Below are 21,883 nucleotides of genomic sequence, written 5' to 3'. Positions count from 1 at the left end.
TGGCCTGAGTTTGTGGTTAACTGGAGCAGATAAGAGTCAGGTAGGACAAATTTTTCATCTTTCTTGTTTTTAATATACACTGTGATTTTTAATTTTGTGCACTCAGAGGAAGTAAAGCCCGTTCGTTGCCCAGGCTCTTGGCACCCCTATGAAGACTTGTAGGATTGATTTTTTTTGCGGTAACTGAGAAATCCACTACTTTAGGTAAATTCTATTGCTTTATGATGTTAAAGACTCACTTTATTTTTTTAAGGGGACTTATTGTTTTATTTTTTAACACCGAAAAAAGACTGTTACTTTATAATCATTTCCCTTTTCTTCACTGAGTAACAGGCTGAGATGGAGAAAGATGGAAAAGCTGAGTTAAGAGTAAATGTTCTCTAATCTCCACACCATGAAATGCACAGGCCAAATGAAAGGATTGTTGAGTGAATTTCTCAGTAATTCTTTGAGCTCCAAAGTTGGTGTTTTTTTGAATTCTCAAAGCTCTGTAGAATTGACAGCACAGATCATAGTTCTTTCCTTCACGTCTCTCACCGGGTCTCTCTGCAGTGCTGGTGAGGTGTCCTATGAAGGACCCACGTGGGCAGCTGTTCTTTACGAAGCATGGGGTCTGGGCTTCACCGTTAAATCCTGAGAAGTGACGGCCTGCAGTTCATTTATCTGCTCAGGCCCTCAGAATTCTTTATTTCCTTCCAAGAGGCTAATTCCATTAAATCTCCATTCAGTCTATTTTGGTGTCTTGCACTTAACTCAGGGCTTGCTGCCTTTTCAGAAAATGGACCCAAGCGGGGTCAAAGTGCTGGAGACAGCAGAGGACATCCAGGAGAGGCGGCAGCAGGTCCTGGACAGATACCACCGCTTCAAGGAGCTCTCGACCCTGAGGCGCCAGAAGCTTGAAGACTCCTACCGATTCCAGTTTTTCCAAAGAGATGCTGAGGAGCTGGAGAAATGGATTCAGGAGAAGCTTCAGATTGCCTCAGATGAGAATTACAAAGACCCAACCAACCTGCAGGTACGTCTGAGATGCAAGCTCAAATGTCATTACTCAAAATTTGTACAAAGATAGGTACTGAGTTATGACCTTGAGAGATTGAGTGGCAGGGAGAATGTAGGCCAGACATCAGGAAGGACTGACTCACGATCCTGAAAAGCCCTTAGTGATCGTATCAGCGAGCACGAATGTGGAGTCCTGCGGGTTCTAATTTCTCTTGTGGGGATGCTTTAAGCTGATGGTTCTCAGTCCACTGCTTGGCAACCATTGGTGATCCTTCAGTTTTTTTCAGGAAAGATCTGGGTTGATCTCTTGGAGTATGTGTTTTTGAGACAGGTATGCTAACTCACAGTGTTGTTGCTGGTGAAAGTTTATAAAGCTGTTTTTTTTAAAAAAAAGACAAAGCCTTTCTTCTCGTTCATTTTGTTGAGAGACTTCTTTTTAGTAACTGGCGCAGTGGTTGTGCCCGTGGTTCTTTTATTATGCCAGAGTCATCTGAGAAGAGAAAATGATGAATGCTGGTGAAGGGGCAGGCCCTGCCCAGCTCTGCATGTGATTATACAGAGGTACTGAGAAATGGAATGTAGTGAATCAAGTCATTCAAAGAGTATGGCTTCTAAAACAAGCTAAAAAAAGTGTCATGTAATGAATGAATGTGAGTGGCTTAGTACAGGATAAACAGTACCTGCCAAGAAAAAGCTCTCAGTATGGTTCTGTACTTCTGAGAGGGATCAGATGTCCATAAAGGCTAGTTTCCTGATAGAGAAGCAAATGAGGATATTCTGTAGCATCTTGCTGTCTGCCAAGTTGCGGTCCTCGGTGCCAGGCTTCAGGGGGCAGGTGTAGACGCAGGCGTAATTTTGTGTAATTGAGGTGGTAGGGGATGGGTGGGATGCTGCGTGAGGGTCCATCATGAGAGGCAGTGGGATGCAGGCGGGGAGGAATAATCTGGGCGGGGGTGCGAGGTGGGGAGCAGAAGGGCGTGCTACTCACTTCACGATCCCCCGGCAGGGCAAGCTGCAGAAGCATCAAGCCTTCGAAGCCGAGGTGCAGGCCAACTCGGGCGCCATCGTGAAGCTGGATGAGACTGGTAACCTGATGATCTCAGAAGGGCACTTCGCATCCGAAACCATCCGGGTGAGTTGGGGCCCTGCTGGCGTGATGGCCTGCCTCTGTCTGGCTGGTGGATGGGTGTGGGTTAATGCTTACCTGTATGTTTGGGTTCCTGAGGAGATAGATTCTCCTAGTTTCTTAAAGGAATTTGTGAAGTACCCTAATGGAGCTCCCCGTAGCCTGCCTTTGTAATACAGAGACTCAGTATGCCTGTAAACAAGCATGTGTGCACTCGGTGAGGAAGTTAATGTTCTCCTTACAGAACAAACAAGGATGCAGGTAGACTGTGAGGAAGAGTGATCACTGGAGAGAAGAACATATTGGTGAACTTAGGGATTAGGACACAAAGATGAGTGGGATCAGTCACAGACACCATCAGCTTCTGTGTCAGGAAGCTCTCTCTGGATCTCGGGGCCTTGCTCCAGGAGGGTTTACTGAGGTCTGGTCAGCAAGCCTGTTAAAGGTCTGGCTGTGAGGAATGACCTCACAGTGTGCTACCTGTTGGTCGGTGACCCTGGCTGTGTAACTGACTATGAAGCAGGAGTCCTCAGATTCTTTGTCTGACTTGTTTGGGTGCCATGTGTTGGGTTTGGGGCCATAATTAGTTTTTCTCTGTTTTGTTTTGATAATTCCAGTGCCAAAGTATTAAGGGAAAACAAGGCTCTTTAGCGTGAGGTATGCAGACTTAGTTTCTCATGACTGGATGCTGTCTTCTGTCTTTGATTTCTTTCTTATCTACGTGTTTTGTTCTTTGTTATCCAAAGTCTCATTCCATTGAGGGACCAGCCTTTTCAGTCCTTGATGTGTCAAGGCAGTCCCAAAGACTGAGATGCAAGCTACATTCTTAAGCCCCAGCTAGAAATATTCTTTCCTCCGCCTTTCCCTGAGTGAGATCCTTGGTGGAACATCCACAGGGATGTCATTCCCTTAGGATCTCGTCTAGTGGTTTTTAGCAGTAAATACTTGTTGTGTCTCTTTTGCTCTCATATACTGTGCAGTCTCTTATTGAAGACTTGCAATTAGCCTTATATTGTTAATAATAAACTGTTAACTAGGAGTGATTGTAAATAGGAAGTAAATTCTAATTGCTGTATGACCAATCATTTAATTACTACATTCAACCCATTTGGGCAGTGTAATACATGTGTCTGCGATTAAATGCAAAGACATAGGACTTCCCTGGTGGTCCAGTGGTCAAGACTGCTTTTCCACTTTAGGGGGCCACGGGTTCAGACCTTGGTTGGGGAACTAAGGTCCTGCATGCCACATGGCACAGCCAAAAATATTAGAGATCTATCTGCCCATTTCCCCACTCTTGTGTATAGTCTTACTGTAAATGAAATCAGCCAGAGTGAATGGGGCTGCTCTGGGCTAGTTTAACCAGGTTACAGGGAACGTGAGATATAGATCACGTGTGTGGCTTTAGTAATCAGTCCGAGGGCAGGAGACCCAGAACTCCCTTCAGTCCCCTCTTCCTTCTTAAGAGATCTTATTAAAGCAGCATTAGAAAGCACTAGCTACTCTTTGTTGAGAAGCTGTGAGCAGCCATTTAGGTGCAAACACTTCACCAGGACTTTTGCATCCGTTGTCTCTAATCTTCACGGGAAGCTTGCGGGGGAACCATAGCCTAGAAGGGTAGGAACAGAGGCTTAGAAGTTTGAGTGACTTGCCCAGGTTCCCACAGCCAACAGGTGACAGAACCAGTGTTTCAATCTCCGGTCACAATTACTCGCTTTATTTTCCCAGCCCATGTTTCACTCCTACCTGCTTTCCGTAATTTCTCCTGACTGCCCCTCAGAGCTGCTCCTGCTTGCCCAGGCCTCTGTTGAGAAACCCAACTGAGTCAGCCAGGAATTCTGCTATACCCCGCCAGCTGTCCGTGCGTTTCCCCAGCGCACCTGCCGCCCTGCCGGCTCCCGCTCTCACACGCCAGTAAGCTTCTGAAACTGGCCTCTGTCAGACCTGCGGTGTTGACACGATGAGACACACGGCAGTGGGAAAGCTGCTCAGTCCTGAAACAGGCCTGGCCCCGGTTCTCCCTGGAGGGTGTGGCAGCGAGAGATGTGAGGGACTGACAGCTGACTTGTAGGGAAGGATTTTTGGAGCCTTCTGTGACCCCATTTTGAGTGAAGTGAGGGTTTTCTGGGTGGTCCAGTGATTAAGACTCTGCGCTTCCACTGCTGAGGGCACAGGTTCAGTTCCTGGTCAGGGAACCAAGATCCCACATTGCTATGCAGTGAGGCCAAAAGTTAATGAAGAAATTTTTTTTTCCCCTGAGCAAAAGGTTCTCATAGAATCCCGATGTTCATGCACCCAGATCCCACGGTCATCCCACTTGGTAATTGGTCTGGCCCGGTAACTCAGTAGCGTAGTTTGGGCAGTCAGTGTTAACACAGAGGAAGGTGGGTGGTGTGTGAAGGACCATGTCCTGCATAACCTGTCTGTCACCGGTTTAGACTTTCACACCATACCGGACGGCATGGCGCCCCATAGTGACCGCCACCCACATTGGCTCCCACATCCGAGTAGGTGGATATGGACTTGCCGTTGGTTGCCTTGCCCCTGCTTGCCTGGGAATGCCCGTCACTTCCTTCGCTTTGGTGGACTCTGGTTTAACCATTGGCGATGAAAGTGACTGTCGTGGTGGAAGTTTAATTGTGTGAGCATTTATTTTCCTCCCACTGTTTTCTCCTTTCAAATGAACCATCCATACTTGTTTCTAAGAGAATCCACCCACGTTGACTCGCCTATGGCTTTCACTCTTTCAGTTTGTGGGGAGTGGCGTCTTGACGATGGGTGGGCCCCAGGCCTCTCTCCTGGCGGGGTGTGTGTGTGTCACTCGTTTCTGTCTGTGTGACCCAGAAACTCCCAGTATCTTGGGTAGGCATAATCAACACCCTGAAATTGGGTTAGAAAGCCAGAACACATCGCCTAAACATGAACTGATGATAATTGCCCCAGTTCCCAACGAGTCCTTACTAGGGCTGTGCTATGAGAACCCAAGATGCTGGGAAGGGACTGTTTGGACCTGTGGCTGCCACCTGGGTGCAGCTTGCTGTCAGCCTTTCTTGTGATGAACTGTGTACCACACGCTGTATCTTCTCACAGAAGCACCAAAACAACTTAGGCCACAAATCCTCTTTGAACGTTGACTGTGTTTCAGGATGCCATCTTTTTTCCTTTGTACTAAGGCCTCTTCACTTGTGCCTTGTAATTATTTCTTTACACGTATGATGCCTCCAGGACCTCTTGTTCTTTCCACTTTACCTCTGTGAATTCAGGACACACCCTTCAGTGATTCCTGCTGCTGTTCCTCGATGACACCTCATCTTTCCCTCCCCAAGTCTTCTGACCTAGAAATCCCACTGTCATAACTTAACAATTAATAAGAACTAAAAACATTACCTAAAGACTTACCAACAATATATCAATAATAATTGGTAATTATAAGAAATAGTAAGTTCTTTGGAGTGAACTAGAATACACATGCTTACAAAAGGTCAGTCGTTTGATAGGTCAACTGTAAGACCTACCAAAACACTGAGGTGTACGTGTTTACATCTTCTCAGTTCAGTTTACCATTTCCCTGCAGCGTAGGCATTATCTTGAAGAAGACTGGTTCAGAGCTCTGGGAGGTGTCTAGCTGGTTGGAGCTCCGTGGAGGAGCCAGGTCCCCCAGACGTGGCTCTCATGTTGGGGGGTGTTGGGCTCTTTAACCTCCAGACTCGTCTGATGGAGCTGCACCGCCAGTGGGAATTGCTCCTGGAGAAGATGCGGGAGAAAGGCATCAAGCTGCTGCAGGCCCAGAAGCTGGTGCAGTACCTGCGGGAGTGTGAGGACGTGATGGACTGGATCAATGACAAGGTACGTTTGAGCAGGAGGGAGATGCCATGACCCTGACCTCCTAAGTAGGAGAGGAGCACGCAGTAAACTGCACAACCCTGAAGTGGCCACGGCCCCTCCGGCACCCGTTTCATGATGGGTTTTGGGAGCCACTGTGCCCGAGTGTGTCTTGGTGACTCTGGCTCTGCTGTGGTCCCCAAACAGGAAGCCATTGTGACGTCTGAGGAGCTGGGCCAGGACCTGGAGCATGTGGAGGTGTTACAGAAGAAATTCGAAGAGTTTCAGACAGACATGGCTGCCCACGAAGAGAGAGTCAATGAAGTGAACCAGTTCGCTGCCAAGCTCATTCAGGTAAATGGGAAAGTGCTGCGTGTTCTCATAGCAGCGTTATGGTAACTGCCTTTACATTAATATTAATGTGATACAACTTCATTAATTTTTCCAGAAGGAAAATTTTGATTAGGTGCCTGATTTTTGGGTGAGCAGGTTTTGATAAAGCATGTCTGAGTCCTGTTTAGATCTCAGTAAGGCAGCAGTATTGCTCACTCCTACCTTAGAAAACACTTTTCAACTTGTGGCTGTGGGCAGGAAGGGCAGAGTTCATTTGATCTCTTTACTCCGCCCATTTTCAGGTAGGGCTTGGTGAAGCTTTTATGGGCTGTTGAAGTTGGGCATCACGGTTTCTCAGACTAGGGTGTGGTGGCGAAAGTTGAAGAGGGTTGGCAGGAGTCCACCGCCACCTCAATGCTCTTCTTGAGTCGGAGCTTCCCTGGACTCCTGGGAGCGGGGGAGCCCTGTAATGAAACAAGGCTCTCCCCTGGGAGCTCTGCAGCCAGAGGGGAGTGGGACTGCCTATCGCTGCTGCTTTATCATTGCCCACCCTGCATGGCTCCAGAGATGTCCAATACAGTGACCACAGGAGTTTTTGCTTTAGGGAAAACTTGGTTTGGGGGGATGGGGGTGCAAACTTTGAACCTGTAGATCCTTCAGGACTGGCATTTGTTTCCTCTTGGCTCAGTGATGAAAGGAGAACCAGCATTCCTCAGACATAACCTCGCCTTCCACATGACAGGATCATGGGGTCCTCAGGATCCTGGGCCATCCCCGGGTCGTGCCGAGGAGAGCGGGCGGGCCAAACCCCAGACCCCACAGGGGGTCCCACAGCCGAGGAGTGCTTTGCCTTATCACTTTACATGTTATTTAAACAAGACACAAGGTAGTTAGTGAGGAAGGAGACTTTGAAAGGAGTGTCTCCAGTGTGAAGTCAGGAACAGATCTGAAAGCCATGTTTCTGGGCAGGCGTGCTTCTCGGTAGCCTCATGACGCCGGACACCCTGAACTTGGGGTGAGCAGTTGTTCATGAGGCGCCCACGCAGGTGCTGCTGCAGGATGTCAGCGCAGGGGCTGCTACAGATGTCCAGAACTTCTCTGGAGAAGCACCACATGGCTCCTGGGCTCAGACAAGGGCTCTCCCCTTTTTATAGAACAAGAAATGAAGCTCCCGTGGAAGGAGCTTCCCTCTATTCCACACAGAAAGCCAGTGATTCTTCAGAACAGTCAGGATTGCTGAGGCAGACATGTCAGGGAGCCAAGGCCAGGTGAGCAGTGACGGGGCCACAGGTGCCGGTCTGAGTGTTGTGTCTGCCTTTCCTGGCCCAGGAGCAGCACCCTGAGGAGGAGCTGATCAAAACAAAGCAGGACGAGGTGAATGCAGCCTGGCAGCGGCTGAAGGGCCTGGCCCTCCAGCGGCAGGGGAAGCTGTTCGGGGCAGCTGAGGTCCAACGCTTTAACAGGTACCAAGCTGAGGGGGCTTGCAGGAATGGGATCTCCCGGCCAGGTGTGGTGAAGCCTACGGGGAGTTGAAGAAAGTGTGGGGCTGACTGGATCTCTGCCCTGTGTGGCATCCCAGTCCCGGATGGACGATGTAGCTACAGACAAACGGGTGCCTCTGTGTTGTAGGGATGTGGACGAGACCATCAGCTGGATTAAGGAGAAGGAACAGTTAATGGCCTCTGATGACTTTGGCCGGGACCTGGCCAGCGTCCAGGCTTTACTACGGAAACACGAGGGTTTGGAGAGAGATCTTGCTGCCTTGGAGGACAAGGTGGGTTTGGAAGGCAGCTGTTTCTGTGACTGAGTTACTCACCAGGGTCGGAAGAGCAGCCCTGACGAGCGTGTGTCTCCAGGTCAAAGCCCTGTGTGCCGAGGCTGACCGCCTGCAGCAGTCCCACCCTCTGAGTGCCACCCAGATCCAGGTGAAGCGAGAGGAGCTGATCACCAACTGGGAGCAGATCCGCACCCTGGCCGCGGAGAGACACGCACGTCTCAACGATTCCTACAGGTAGAAGCGCTCCTCCAGGGCTCCACAGCCTGTACCGTGAAGCTTTTGTTTTAGAGTTGAGGTCAGAATTGATGGTTAGTTCTCTGTAACAAGGAGAACGTGTTACAGCTTTGGTATAGCTTCATAGCTTTCCTCTAGTAAAAAGATGCAGAAGACTTTTTCTTACTCTGTTTGTTATGTATTTCCTTGTTGTGTATTAATGTATTTCTATATTATATTTAGAGACTTGACAACTTTGTAGTATTTGTATATACATGCACAGTATTGATGACTTTATAAATGTCTTTTTTCCAGTCCATATGACTTTGTTAGAACCAATATAAATGGAAATAGCTATTAGCAATAAGTATTTAGCAATCTGAGCATCATGTAAAATATTCTGTTAAAATTGAGTAAATCAGAAATTGAAAGGGAAATAGTATTTCTTACTAGTAACTAGGAGTTGAATTTGGGAATCACAAGGAAGTTGAACATAAGGGACAAGCTCAGGGAATTATAGTGATGGACAGAGCCTAAATTTTGAAGGATTGATTTCAGTCGTCTTTTACTAGTCTAGATTGGAAGAGTCTTCCCTTTCCCAGGGCTAGAGTTTGTATGGCTTGTTAGACTCTTGAGGACATAGAATTTGGAGCTCTGGGGCGGCATCTTCCACCCGGGGCCTCCCCTGGAGACCTGTGCTTACGGACCTTTGGTTTCCCAGGCTTCAGCGCTTCCTTGCCGACTTCCGAGACCTCACCAGCTGGGTCACTGAGATGAAAGCCCTCATCAACGCAGATGAACTTGCCAACGATGTGGCCGGAGCCGAAGCCCTGCTGGATAGGCATCAGGAGCACAAGGTAGTGTTTCCAGGGTCTTCTAGAAGTAAAGCCGTGAGCTTATAGTGCGTGGCTGTAGCTCTGTTACTTCCAGCCTGGAGTGGCTGAAACCTTGCTCACAGGTAGCTCTCACCATGGGGATTGGGGCTGGTTTTGCCTTTGGAGTCTTGCTTTTTCTGCTTCTAATAGATGGTTGCTGCTGCTGCTAAGTCGCTTCGGTCGTGTCCAACTCTGTGTGACCCCATAGACGGCAGCCCACCAGGCTCCCCCGTCCCTGGGATTCTCCAGGCAAGAACACTGGAGTGGGTTGCCATTTCCTTCTCCAGTGCGTGAAAGTGAAAAGTGAAAGTGAAGTCGCTCAGTCATGTCTGACTCTTAGCGACCCCGTGGACTGCAGCCTACCAGGCTTCTCCGTCCATGGGATTTTCCAGGCAAGACTACTGGAGTGGGGTGCCATTGCCTTCTCCGAATAGATGATTACTCTCCTGATATGTAACTCATTTAACCGTGATTCATAAAATCAAAAGGGCCAAGCTCTAGCAGGGTGGAGGTGCTGTTTTGCATATGTATCCTGTGCCATCTTGAAAAATCTTTAAATGCTGAACTTCATGGTTGGTTTGAGTAAATCTAAACTTCATAATCTGCTCTTTCTCCAAAGTATGTCCATGGGAAATTAGTTTTATGAGATCTTAACAGGCTTTATACCTTAAGAAAAGGGTTTTCTGTGGCTAAGTAATTTTGGAAAACACTGTTAAGGTTTAAAAAATTATTACTATAAATCTTCTGAGGTGCTAAAAATAAAAAATCAATATACAAAAGTCAGACAGCCCCCTCTGGACTAGCAACAGTTAAAAGCGTAATTTTTAAAAATACTAATTATCACGTGAGAAAATATAAAGTACTTGGGAATCTAACAAAAGTTGTTTAAGACATCTGTGGAGAAAGCTGTACAGTTTTGAGGAAAGGGGAGAAACAGAATAAAGGGGTGGGCATGGTGGAATGATTGCTTGTAGAGGTGCAAATTCTCCCCAAGATGTATGTATTCAGTGCAGTTCCAGGCAGAAGCCCAGAGGCCTTTGTGTCTGAAATGAAACATGCTGATTTTAAAATAAAATTGGAAGGGATTTCCCTGGTGGTCCAGTGGCTAAGATTCCTCACTCCCAATGCAGGGGGCCTGTGTGCAATCCCTGGTCAGGGAGCTAGATCCTACGTGCCACAGCTAAGAGTACACATGCCACATCCAAGACCCGGTAGAGCCACATAAATAAATAAACGTGAAAGTAATTTAATTTGGAAGAAAAAAAAATTAAAACCAGCTGAGACAATTATGAAGAACAGAGGAGGGACTCTTCCTACCAGGTATTATAAAATCATAAGTTGATCTGGCACAAGGAGACCTGAAATAGACCAGTGGAACAGATGATGGAGAGCTCGGGCCCTGTAGATATGTGGACACTTGATGGTTTGACAGATGGCACGAAAAGCCAGTAGGAAGCAGACTTCTTAGTAAGCGATGCTCTCCGGTTTGGTTACCTGGGCTGATACTAGCAAACCTGGCGTCATCTTTGGTTTGTTCTCATTCTAGATGTGATATTCCTGATTTGAATGGTTATACAAAATTCAACAACTTACTCTTTGTTACAAAGTGGTGGACATAAATTGTCCTTTTCTCCCCCCCATTAGGGTGAAATTGACGCTCATGAAGATAGCTTTAAATCTGCAGATGAGTCTGGACAGGCCCTGCTTGCAGCTGGTCACTACGCCTCAGATGAAGTGAGGGAGAAGGTATGAGAGGAGAAAGGGTCTTTTAATAAAAGTCTCTGGAAGCTGTTATCCATCCTTAAATATCCAGATGTTGCATTCACCACAGTGTCAGAGAAAACTTAACGCAGGAGATTCTGCCTGGAAGTTAAGGAGCAGCAAACACTTCCAGAGATTTAAAAAGGAGATGCATGGTGATTGCTTAGAGAAAGTTCCATTTCTGTGGGCCGCATGCAGCACATTTCCTCCTTAAAGGGGACTTTGCAGAGAGCTGATTCCTGCATTAGTAGCTAGAGTTGAGAGGAAACATTAAATTATGTGTATGTGTATATAATTCCAAAGTTTCAAAGTATCTTTGTAAAGATGCCTGAGGTACATTAAATAATGATTTTTATGTTTTTAATACTATATAGACCAGGAAGAGACATTTTAAAGACACACTTTATTGTCGTTAATTTTACAGCCTTCAAATTAAGTCTTAAGCATTGATGGATCTAGTGAGTGTGTTCTGAGGAGAACCCGCTCAGTTGACACCTCTCACCTAAGAGTCCCTGCTCCTCCTATGCTGCCTCACTTTTACATACGTGCCCTTTTTCTTCCACCAGAGGTTTACTTGTCATGTCTACCTAATATTATATTCACATATAGTATGGCAATAAATTATTAATAATTCTAGGTTCATTCAAACAGAGCCAATTCTTAGGTTTAGCAGGACCATGCAAACCCTCAGGATCTGTGATTTTTGTGTGTGTGTGTGTGACTTGGCTGACATGTGCAAGTGAATGCTATCCTTTTTGTGTAAATCAGAACCAAGGCCTGAAGGTTAGCAGAGGATTAGAAATGCCAGGAGCCTCTGTATCTGATGTTCCCCTCTCTTCCCCTGTTCCCCACCCCCCCACCGCCACCCTAGCTGACCGTGCTGTCCGAGGAGCGGGCCGCGCTGCTGGAGCTCTGGGAGCTGCGACGGCAGCAATATGAGCAGTGCATGGACCTGCAGCTCTTCTACCGCGACACGGAGCAGGTGGACAACTGGATGAGCAAGCAGGAGGTGAGTGGGGTAGGGAGCCGGCCACCTGTGCCATGCTGTTCAGCTGGCCCGTTCGGTTCGGGTTTAGTTCTGCGTCATGCCGAGGGAGGGGTTGCCGGCTTCCATGGCCCCTGCCAACACCATTCCTATTGCTGAGACTGAAGGGCCCTCAGGAAAGGATCCGGTTTTTCAGAGGACTGTGATGGTGTAAAGTTTTTTGTTAGATTTTCTTTTCCGTTAGAACTTTGCATTTTGTGTGATTTAAATCTACTAGAGGTAATGAAAGCTATTGGAGCAAACTTTCAGTAGAGGGTAGAACGAGGGTTTCATGCTCTTGCTGGATTGGTTTTAAGTGAATCTGGAAGGACCTCTGGCTTCCAGGGGAGACCTGAGAGTTTCATGGCCATAGTCTTTATTCCCCTCCTTTCTGTATTGTGGCCTCAGCAGCCTTTGCTTTCTAGCCCTGAGAGGTGAAGGGCGTCGGACATTATGTCAACACTGTGTTTCCTCCTGTAAGGCGTTCCTGTTGAACGAAGACCTGGGCGATTCCTTGGATAGTGTGGAAGCGCTTCTAAAGAAGCACGAAGACTTTGAGAAGTCCCTCAGCGCCCAGGAGGAGAAGATCACAGTAAGACACCTTCCTGGCGTCCGTGCCGTCACGTGATCCTTAGCGTCAGCGGAGGTCTCTTCTTGTTCTGAGAGGCTTCTGAGCAGAGTCAGAGAAGTCTCCGGGTGCTTACACCCTCGTGAGGGTGATCAGCCACCTTGCTGGAGACACAGCACAGCTTTTAGAATGAAATTGTTCTCTTGATGTAAACCTCCAGGTTGAGATTTCCTCCCTGTTAAAGTAGTTAAGAACTAAGATAAAAGGTTTTCTCCCCATTGAGCACTGATCTTGGAAGTAGGAATTGAGGAGTTACCGTGATTACGATGCTCAGCTTCCACTGCAGGTGGTATGGATTCGATTCCTGGTCAGGGAACTAAGATCCTGCATGCTATGTGGTTTGGCTGAAAAAAAGAATTAGGAGTTGAAAGGCTGGTAACCTGTGTCTGACCCCGTCAGATCCTGCCCTGACATTAACTGCAGCCAGTGTCTGCAGGCCTGAGTGGAGCTAGCATCACTGAGCCATCTGACTGAGGACGTCAAGTAAAAACTCGGAAGTTAAGGGATAAAGGTTGTCATAGCAAACCTCAGAGTGAAGTCCTTGACGTGGTCTAGAGCGTTGTGTTCTGCACTCCCCTCTGTGGGCCGAGCTGTGATGAGCCCTCACCAGTGACAAACCCTCTTCTTCCTCCTAGGCCTTAGATGAGTTTGCCACCAAGCTGATTCAGAACAACCACTACGCGATGGAAGATGTGGCCACCCGGCGAGACGCAGTGAGTGCACAACTTCCTCACTAGCCTCCTTTCCATCCATGGGTGTCCCTCCCAAGGCAGGTCAGTTAGGGGTGAGAGTGGAGACTCACAGGGGGCCTTGCCTTCCAGCTGCTGAGCCGTCGCAATGCCCTGCATGAGAGAGCCATGTACCGCCGTGCCCAGCTTGCAGATTCCTTCCACTTGCAGCAGTTTTTCCGTGACTCTGATGAGCTCAAGAGTTGGGTCAACGAGAAGATGAAAACAGCCACGGATGAAGCTTATAAAGTAAGATCCTGTCGGCAGTGTCATGTAGCCCTTGGTCTGTAAGCCAGACACCATGCTTACAAATAGATGTAGCTAAAGAAAAAGAGATTGGAAGTTGCAAAAACACACTACTAAATGTAAGCTGGCGGTTTCATACGTCCCCTATGAAGATAACGTGCGAGTGCAGTGCAGCGTAACTTGCTGTCCTGTGGTTCGAGAGAGAACCTCTTTCTTGGCAGGACCCATCCAACCTACAAGGGAAAGTGCAGAAGCACCAGGCCTTTGAGGCCGAGCTCTCGGCAAACCAGAGCCGCATCGACGCCCTGGAGAAAGCCGGGCAGAAGCTGATCGATGTCGACCACTATGCCAAGGACGAGGTGGCGGCTCGGATGAATGAGGTCATCAGTCTGTGGAAGAAGCTGCTGGAGGCCACAGAGCTGAAAGGTGAGGGGAGGCATGCATGGGGTTGTGGTAGGTTTAGAGAGTTAAATGCTCGTCCTTGGTTTAAGTACTTGGGCCACCTAGGCGAGCTGCACCAGGTGACTGGGCACTGGGGCTCACTTCCTGAGGGAGTCAGCTGCGTGGGTGCCTAATGATGTGCAGGGTTGGCGGATGTGACTGTGTGCACTGGCTGGTGGGGGAGCCTGAGAGAGGAGGGGCTGATTTGGTCAGTGGACCTGGTTGGCTGGGGCCTCCTCACTAGAAGAGGTCAGCAGTGAGCCGAGGGCACCTAACCATTCGTCAGCACTTAACCCATGGGGCTCATTCCAGCTCCGCATTTGGAAGGCAGAGCTGAGCTTGCAGTTTTCCTTCACCTTGTGATAGACGTGAAGCCATCACTGAAACCCTGCCCCGTCGTGGTCCTTCCGAGAGGTGCCGCTGTTTACGAGCAGCGCTGGCAGAAGGGTGATACTCACCCACAGACTCAACCTTGCTTCCTTGACCAGGCATAAAGCTCCGCGAGGCTAACCAGCAGCAGCAGTTTAATCGCAACGTTGAGGACATCGAGCTGTGGCTGTATGAAGTGGAAGGTCATCTGGCCTCGGACGACTACGGCAAAGACCTCACCAACGTCCAGAACCTCCAGAAGAAGCACGCCCTGCTGGAGGCTGACGTGGCAGCTCACCAGGTACGGGCCCTGGACACGGATGTGGGGCCGTGGGCGTGGGAGCGAGAGGGGCCGGTCAGCCGAGGCCGGTCAGTTCGGGGGGTATGAAGTGTGTCGATGCCTTAGAGAATCGTGGATGCACCGCTTGCTTCTGTTCAGGTTGGTCTGCTTGCCCTTGGAGCTTCCTAGGAGCCCCAAATGGGGAAAGGGCGGCTGGAAGCGCACTCCAGGGAAACAACTGTGTGTGTTTTCTGTGTGTGAGCAAACCACACCTGAGGCAATAACGTCAGCCAGGAGACGTCCAGAACGCGCTTGGCCGGCCCCGGGCCAGGCTTTCAACACTGTGTCCTTCCCGTCTCCAGGATCGCATCGATGGCATCACTATCCAAGCCCGCCAGTTCCAGGACGCGGGCCACTTTGATGCTGAAAACATCAAGAAGAAGCAGGAGGCCCTGGTAGCTCGCTACGAGGCGCTCAAGGAGCCCATGGTTGCCCGGAAGCAGAAGCTGGCTGATTCCCTGCGGTTGCAGCAGCTCTTCCGTGACGTCGAGGATGAGGAGACGTGGATTCGGGAGAAAGAACCCATTGCCGCCTCCACCAACAGAGGTCAGACTGCCTCTGTCAGACGGAAGTCCAGTTAGGAAAGGGAGGGGACCCGTGTCCGAATGAGCAAAGTAAAGTTTCAGTTGAACTGAGTTTTTAAGTGAAACCGTGGGGAAAGCTGAGAGTGATGGGGTTGACTTTTCTCTTGACTTGGGAGTGGTTTCTCTTTCAGGCAAAGATTTAATTGGAGTCCAGAACCTGCTAAAGAAACACCAAGCGCTACAAGCAGAAATTGCTGGCCACGAGCCCCGCATCAAAGCAGTCACACAGAAGGGGAACGCCATGGTGGAGGAGGGTGAGTGTCATCAGGAGGTGGCTTTGTTCTCGTTTGTCGTTTCGCCCGCCGAGTGCACGGTCCCGGGTCAGGCTGGGCTAGGGGTTGAAGACTGTCCCCCCATCTCCTGACTGTGACTCTGACTAGTCCATAACCTTTCTGAACCTGAACTCACCCCCCAGCCACCAGCTTCTCAACTTCTCCCACAGTTGAGAAGACTGCTGCTGCTGCTGTTAAGTCGCTTCAGTCGTGTCCGACTCTCTGCGACCCCAGAGACGGCAGCCCACCAGGCTCCCCCATGCCTGGGATTCTCCAGGCAAGAACACTGGAGTGGGTTGCCATTTCCTTCTCCTGTTGAGAAGACTAAGTGAGGTCAAATACTGAGGAACCTGAGACAGTGCCCAGCACTCAACGAGTTTCCAGGATGGAGAGTAGGAGGGGGCTGTGGGTTTTATTGTTTGTTTATGATGACATCACTAGTGCCAACTAGGGCCATCTGCTTAGAGTCTAGACAGACATCGTGGTCTGAGGAGATCTGTTAAAGGGTTGGAACCTGGGCCTCATATAAAACTGGGAACATGAAGGGACGTGGCTCCCTGGACAGAGTCGCAGAGGCTGTGAGCGCTCAGAGGACCTTGTTTGTCCCCATGTTTCTCATTGTCCTCCTTCCCCTGCCCGCCCTACAGGCCATTTTGCTGCTGAGGACGTGAAGGCCAAGCTCCATGAGCTGAACCAGAAGTGGGAGTCGCTGAAGTCCAAGGCCTCCCAGCGGCGGCAGGACCTGGAGGACTCGCTGCAGGCCCAGCAGTACTTTGCCGACGCCAACGAGGCTGAGTCCTGGATGCGGGAGAAGGAGCCCATCGTGGGCAGCACCGACTATGGCAAAGATGAGGACTCGGCCGAGGTGATGCTTACTGGGGGTACCAGGCTCGGGCTGGGGCCGGTTAGGAGAATGACCACGTGTGCAGGGTGCAGTCTCATGGCTTTTAAGGTGTTCCAGCATCTTCCGCTTTCCTCTGGTAATTCTATTATGCTCACAAAAGAGAGAAGGCAGCCTTGGTGTTTCACTCTTAGCCGTGACCATGTCTCCGTTCTTCATTTTTTCTGTATACATATGTGTACATAAGCACAGTTTTTGTTAGTCATCTTTTTTGAATGAAATTCTTAAATTTTATTCATGAAGGTCTAGGTGTAGCCGTGTGCCTGCCTTTTCTTGCCTCTTCACATAAACCGTCATGAGCTGAGTATTGACCCGACCTGATAGGGTTTGGAGTAGCAGGAAGCACCGAGGGTGGTGGGAAGGGGGTTTCTGGAGGAGGGCAGCATGTGCCCAGCTGCCACTTACCAGGAGTGTTCAATTCTCAGGATGGGTGGTGGATCACTGTATATGTGATGATGTTCTTTATGACTCCTCATCTGTTCCAAGGGTTGCATAATTAAGTATAGATGAAAAGATTATAGAAAATGTGATATTTTCTCCACGTTAAGTGTTTATAATATAAAGGGAGAGAAAGTGATCAAGTCACCGGGTAGCTAAACAGATTTCAGAGGCAGACGGCGTGTTGGGGAGGCAGAGGGGCTGCTCTGGCTCCTTGCTCAGGGTCGCCGTGTGTAACTTGGATTTCAGGCTCTGCTAAAGAAGCACGAGGCATTGATGTCGGATCTCAGCGCCTATGGCAGCAGCATCCAGGCCCTGCGAGAGCAGGCCCAGTCGTGCCGGGTGAGCAAGGCTTTTCCTGTCAGCAATTGCGAGATCCCAGGGGTTGGGTGGGGGCCGGGGAGCAGGGGGGCCAAAAGACCCAGGTGCTGACAGCAGGTAGCATGATCACAGGTGACATTCTTCTATTTATGTGTTTTTAGCTGTGTTGGTCCTTCATTGCTTCATGGGCTTTCTCTAGTTGCAGAAAGCGGGGGCTACTCTCCTCTGTGGTGCACAGGCTCTAGGGCATGTGGGCTCAGTAGTTGGGGTACCCAGGCTCAACAGTTGAGGGCATAGGCTTAGTTTTTCCAAGGCATGTGGGATCTTCCTGGACCAGAGATCAAACCTGTGTCTCCTGCATTGGCAGGCAGATTCTTAACCACTGACCCACCAGGGAAGCGCCTGTAGGTGACTTTCCTGTGACCTTAAAGGTCCCAGACAGCTGAGCTTCCTGAATCAGATCTTGTTGGTAGGTTCAGAGGAGAACTGTCACCAGTGTATGTTTGGTGAATGTGGGTCTTCTGCTGAGGCTGGGATCTGCAGTGGCTGAGACGGCACTCTGGAGACATCCCGTAACTGTGTTTGCCCTTCCTTTGGATTTTTAGCAACAAGTGGCCCCCATGGATGATGAGACTGGGAAGGAGCTGGTCTTGGCGCTCTATGACTATCAGGAGAAGAGTCCCCGAGAGGTCACCATGAAGAAAGGAGACATTCTCACCTTACTCAACAGCACCAACAAGGCAAGCACAGAGGATGACCGGGGGTGGTTTCCACGTATTAGGTGTCTTGGGAGCTTGTCTTTCCAGGATGAGGCTGGTTTAAAACTTGAAGTTACTAGAGTTTCCAGGTCAGTCTCCCGTGTCGTGTGGGTTTACTGTTTTGCCTGTGACTGAGATGACCAGTCTGTTTCCATAAATACCTGAGAGCTAGGGTAGTGACTCTTACTCTCAAGGAGAGCTTTTTCATCATGGACCACTTCCAAGTGGAATTTTTTTCTCTTTTGAGCCAAAGTCTGCTTCTTTGTCACTGGTACCTGTTGGTTCTAGACTGTAGGGCCCCACAGCAGAGGGTTGAAGACAGGCTCCAGCATCACCCTGTAGGCTCCGCCTTCTCATCTTCTCCAACTTCAGTGCTGCCTGGTTCATCAGTCTTTCTTCCTTAACGTATTCTGATTGACCATGGCCTTGGAATGAGGCCATCATCTGAAGAGCCCCCCAAGATCCTGCCCCCTGTCTTGGTGTAGGCTGGAGAAGTGTTAGGCACCTCCTGTTCCCAGCCACTCAGCTCACCTGGTCGTGGGACTTTGAGGAAACTCTGGCCAGTGTTGTTCTGCTGACCCTAAACCTGAGCTAACTGCCTGGTCTGACTCTGGTGTACTCAAGAGCAGCCTCCCCCAGTAGAAGCTGTGGTGATGGCAGACTGTGTGTCTGTGTTGGCCCCACAGAAGCCACTGGTCACAGGCAATCACGGGGGGCTTCGGAGGTCCCAGAGCATCTGAGGTTTTATTAAATTTCCTGAAGTATGGCTAGAGGCTGCTGTGTTAGCACAATCCTGGGGCATCTGTATGAAAGAGAAGGCGGCCTTCCTGCTCCAGTGAAGTCATGGCTGCCTCGCTTATGACCCTCCCCATACGCGGCAGGTCACGAGGGGACCGAAATTCCCATCTCCACACCAGGTGACTTTGGTACCGTCACTGGACCCTCATGACGTGACTAGAGCTCTTCATGTGTGCACGCGTGTGTGCACGGGCCTCCTTGGGTTCTCCCTCCATCGGGAGGAATTTGCCATGAAGACAGTCTCTTTTTGCCTGTAGGACTGGTGGAAAGTGGAAGTGAACGACCGGCAGGGCTTCGTGCCGGCTGCCTACGTGAAGAAGCTGGACCCTGCGCAGTCGGCCTCCCGGGAGAACCTCCTGGAAGAGCAGGGCAGCATCGCGCTGCGGCAGGAGCAGATCGACAACCAGTAAGGGCCTCGCGGGCGGTGGCGGAGGGCCGGTGGAGGTCTGCGCCTGCGCCGTGCATTTGTGAGGGTCTGTGGTGGAGGCCGCCCTGAGCTGAGGCTCCAGGGCGAGCACTCTGCCGGTGCCCATCTGCGCTCGAAGGTGTACTCTCCCCCCGTCCCCACGGCATAGCTTACCCACACAGCTCCGATCCCAGGAACCTTTAATCCCTTTTTTATCCTTTGGTTTGTTGTTTTCCCTGCATTTGCCAGTTGCTTTTCCTAAACAACGTTTGCTAATTATCACCATCTGGATCTTTGTTCTCCAGTTCAGGAGGTGCTCTCTGAATGGGGTTTTTAGCTGTTCCACACCTCTTGAGCTCTGTCCTCTGCAAAAGGCTGCATAGAGTGTGTTTCTCTACCATGGTTTTGTGCTCTGAGAGTGGAGTGTATGTTTTAGGAAACAGCTCTGCACTCTTTCCTGTGGCTAAGCTCCCTTAAAGACCCGCACCCCTCTTTTAGGGCACGTCTTGCACCACTAATGAGATCTAAAACTGTGGACACCTGGGTGATAGCCAGGAAGTACACTCTGACAAGAGGCTGGAATGGTAGAACTTTTTTGACCCTGTTAATCCCTGCAGAGGTCAGTTTTTATACACTTACCGATGCTTTCTATTACTGCTAAGAATGAGAGGTTTTGGCCTGGATCATAAACATGAGAGCAAAAAAGTGGACCAGATCACTGACTCCAGTTGCATGTCAGCCCTCAGGAAAACCTGTAACTCCGGGCGGTCACTGTACCCTGGCCTGGCTCTGTGAAGCGACCAGTGTCTCTAGCCAAGGAATGTTTACTGCCTTAAGCATGGCAGACAGGAAAACAAAGGTGAACTAACTCTCCCGTGTCACTGGATTTGATTTTCCTGCTCTTTCCTTACTGTGACTTCATTCCCGGGCTAGCCTGCTTCCAAGAGCTCTCGAATGACTCCGTCATTTCCCCCTGAAGCGTCCACCGTCCTGGCCCCGTCGGAGCCGCTGCCTCACAGCCCGTGGATTAGCCCACTAATCCGTGCGTGCTTTTGCTGTGCCCCTGTGCAGGACGCGCGTAACTAAGGAGGCTGGCAGCGTGTCTCTGCGCATGAAACAGGTGGAAGAGCTGTGAGTAGGCCGGGAGCCCTGCCGAGCGCCGCCCGCCGCCCCGTCCGTCCTCCCTCCCCGCTTCTCTCGAAGGCGCTCACTCGTCAAGGAAGGCGAGGTGGCGGGAGGGCCCGTCTCTGGCAGCAGCTTTGGCTCACGAGGGAAGGGGTTCGGGTGAAGCTGTGTCAGCTGTGGCCGCTTCTCTCGTTGGTGCTTCTGTGCAGCCGTGCGTTCAGAGCCTGGTCGGTCCGCCTGCTGTTAGCTTTCTTACTGGACTAGCCACCGTCAGCAGACCGGGCGGCCGGTACCCTAGTGCTCCTCTCTTGGCAGGAAACCAAATGCCTCTTAAAGTCTCTGATTCTTGGTAACACGTTCCTGTTTTATTTCGCTTTTGGAGACTTAGATTCTATTCTAGATCTTTTTTTAACTTTCAACTCAGTTGTATTAAGTTTGCTGTTTTCACATCTGCAAGGATACCAGGAGTTCAGCCTGTTGTATTTTGGTTCCCAAGGGTTCAAGTGTTGTTGGATTCTTCATAAGAAATCCTCAGCTAATGAAATGTGCTTTACGTGATTTCTCCTTCCAAAGTGGCCAAAACTTCCTGAGAAATAAGTATATTAACGTTAGAAACAGTAGGAATTCCCTACTGTTCCAGAGATACTAACACCCTGAATGAGGCTGTTGTAAAGCTCAGCGTGCCTTTCCCCACCACCTGGGGGCTGCTGGCAGAATCATACGACAGGAGAACAGGCCCGCTGCATACACCACGCCCAGCAAGTCCATCTCATCGGGCAGCTGTGGTCGCATGGAGCCTGTGTTGTGCTGAACGCTTGGTTTTGGTCATTTGTGGTTGTGGTGTTGTCAGTGCACACGCGGCCCCGGGGCTGAGTGTGCCGGGCCGTCCCCGCCACCCCATTGTGAATGGTGCAGTGTGTGCTTGTCCCAGAGGCTGTCCGTGGGTCCTCGGGGCCTGTGTCTTCACCTGCTGTCTGATACTCTGCCGCCACGGTGTCATCCTTATCAACACACAGCCTTGGACCGCCTCTCGAAGACACAGGTGGTCTGCTTCCATAGGAAGTTAACCCACCTCCCCTCCCTCCCTCGTCACCCTCTTGAATTACTTCAGGTACCATTCTCTGCTGGAACTGGGAGAGAAGCGTAAAGGCATGTTGGAGAAGAGCTGTAAGAAGTTCATGTTGTTCCGTGAAGCTAACGAGCTACAGCAGTGGATCAATGAGAAAGAAGCGGCCCTGACAAGTGAGGAGGTTGGCGCGGACTTGGAGCAGGTTGAAGTGCTGCAGAAGAAGTTTGACGACTTCCAGAAGGTATGGGAGGTCTTGCAGCTGAGCAGAAAATTGTTCAAAGATTTGGATCTCTTGACATTTGACTGTGGATGTCTGGAATGAAAATTACAGAGATTATATTCCTCTGTCTCTGTAGCCATTTTTAAACAAGTTTAATCATAACTTTTCTTGCACCAGTTTAGTTCTGAGAAGACATCAATACGTGCAGTTTTCTCTACATGTTGTTTTAAGAACTTGCCTAATCTATCATACAAAAATGTATAAAAGTAGTTCTCCTAATTAGGGTTAAGTTCACATAACATTGGGCTT

The 21,883-nt window shown here is 49.8% G+C and overlaps 1 protein-coding gene across 25 annotated transcripts in view; it reads left to right on the top strand.

The window, feature by feature from the left end:
• Window positions 1-21,883, top strand: part of SPTAN1 (spectrin alpha, non-erythrocytic 1) — a 58,403-nt gene that overhangs the window by 9,732 nt on the left and 26,788 nt on the right. For 13 of the 25 annotated variants that reach the window (XM_086324751.1, XM_086324753.1, XM_086324744.1 and 10 more), the window contains exons 2-23: window positions 776-1,015; window positions 2,006-2,131; window positions 5,831-5,971; window positions 6,155-6,301; window positions 7,610-7,743; window positions 7,910-8,054; window positions 8,137-8,291; window positions 8,992-9,127; window positions 10,790-10,891; window positions 11,778-11,915; window positions 12,412-12,522; window positions 13,194-13,271; window positions 13,380-13,535; window positions 13,754-13,958; window positions 14,462-14,643; window positions 14,985-15,228; window positions 15,398-15,520; window positions 16,186-16,403; window positions 17,127-17,219; window positions 17,804-17,938; window positions 19,012-19,160; window positions 21,397-21,595. In XM_086324751.1, coding sequence (XP_086180877.1) covers window positions 779-1,015; window positions 2,006-2,131; window positions 5,831-5,971; window positions 6,155-6,301; window positions 7,610-7,743; window positions 7,910-8,054; window positions 8,137-8,291; window positions 8,992-9,127; window positions 10,790-10,891; window positions 11,778-11,915; window positions 12,412-12,522; window positions 13,194-13,271; window positions 13,380-13,535; window positions 13,754-13,958; window positions 14,462-14,643; window positions 14,985-15,228; window positions 15,398-15,520; window positions 16,186-16,403; window positions 17,127-17,219; window positions 17,804-17,938; window positions 19,012-19,160; window positions 21,397-21,595 — 3,354 coding nt within the window. In that variant the 5' untranslated portion in view covers window positions 776-778. Of the gene's footprint in view, window positions 1-775; window positions 1,016-2,005; window positions 2,132-5,830; window positions 5,972-6,154; window positions 6,302-7,609; window positions 7,744-7,909; window positions 8,055-8,136; window positions 8,292-8,991; window positions 9,128-10,789; window positions 10,892-11,777; window positions 11,916-12,411; window positions 12,523-13,193; window positions 13,272-13,379; window positions 13,536-13,753; window positions 13,959-14,461; window positions 14,644-14,984; window positions 15,229-15,397; window positions 15,521-16,185; window positions 16,404-17,126; window positions 17,220-17,803; window positions 17,939-19,011; window positions 19,161-20,231; window positions 20,292-21,396; window positions 21,596-21,883 lie in introns of all 25 variants that reach the window. The other 12 variants (XM_086324747.1, XM_086324734.1, XM_086324731.1 and 9 more) reach the window with 1 other exon arrangement.

Source organism: Bos grunniens, chromosome 11 (assembly GCF_055505025.1).
Source record: "Bos grunniens cultivar Pamir isolate PY7600 chromosome 11, Bosgru_T2T1.0, whole genome shotgun sequence".
Classification (NCBI taxonomy): Eukaryota; Metazoa; Chordata; class Mammalia; order Artiodactyla; family Bovidae; genus Bos; species Bos grunniens.
This window is presented reverse-complemented; position numbering and strand designations above follow the sequence as displayed.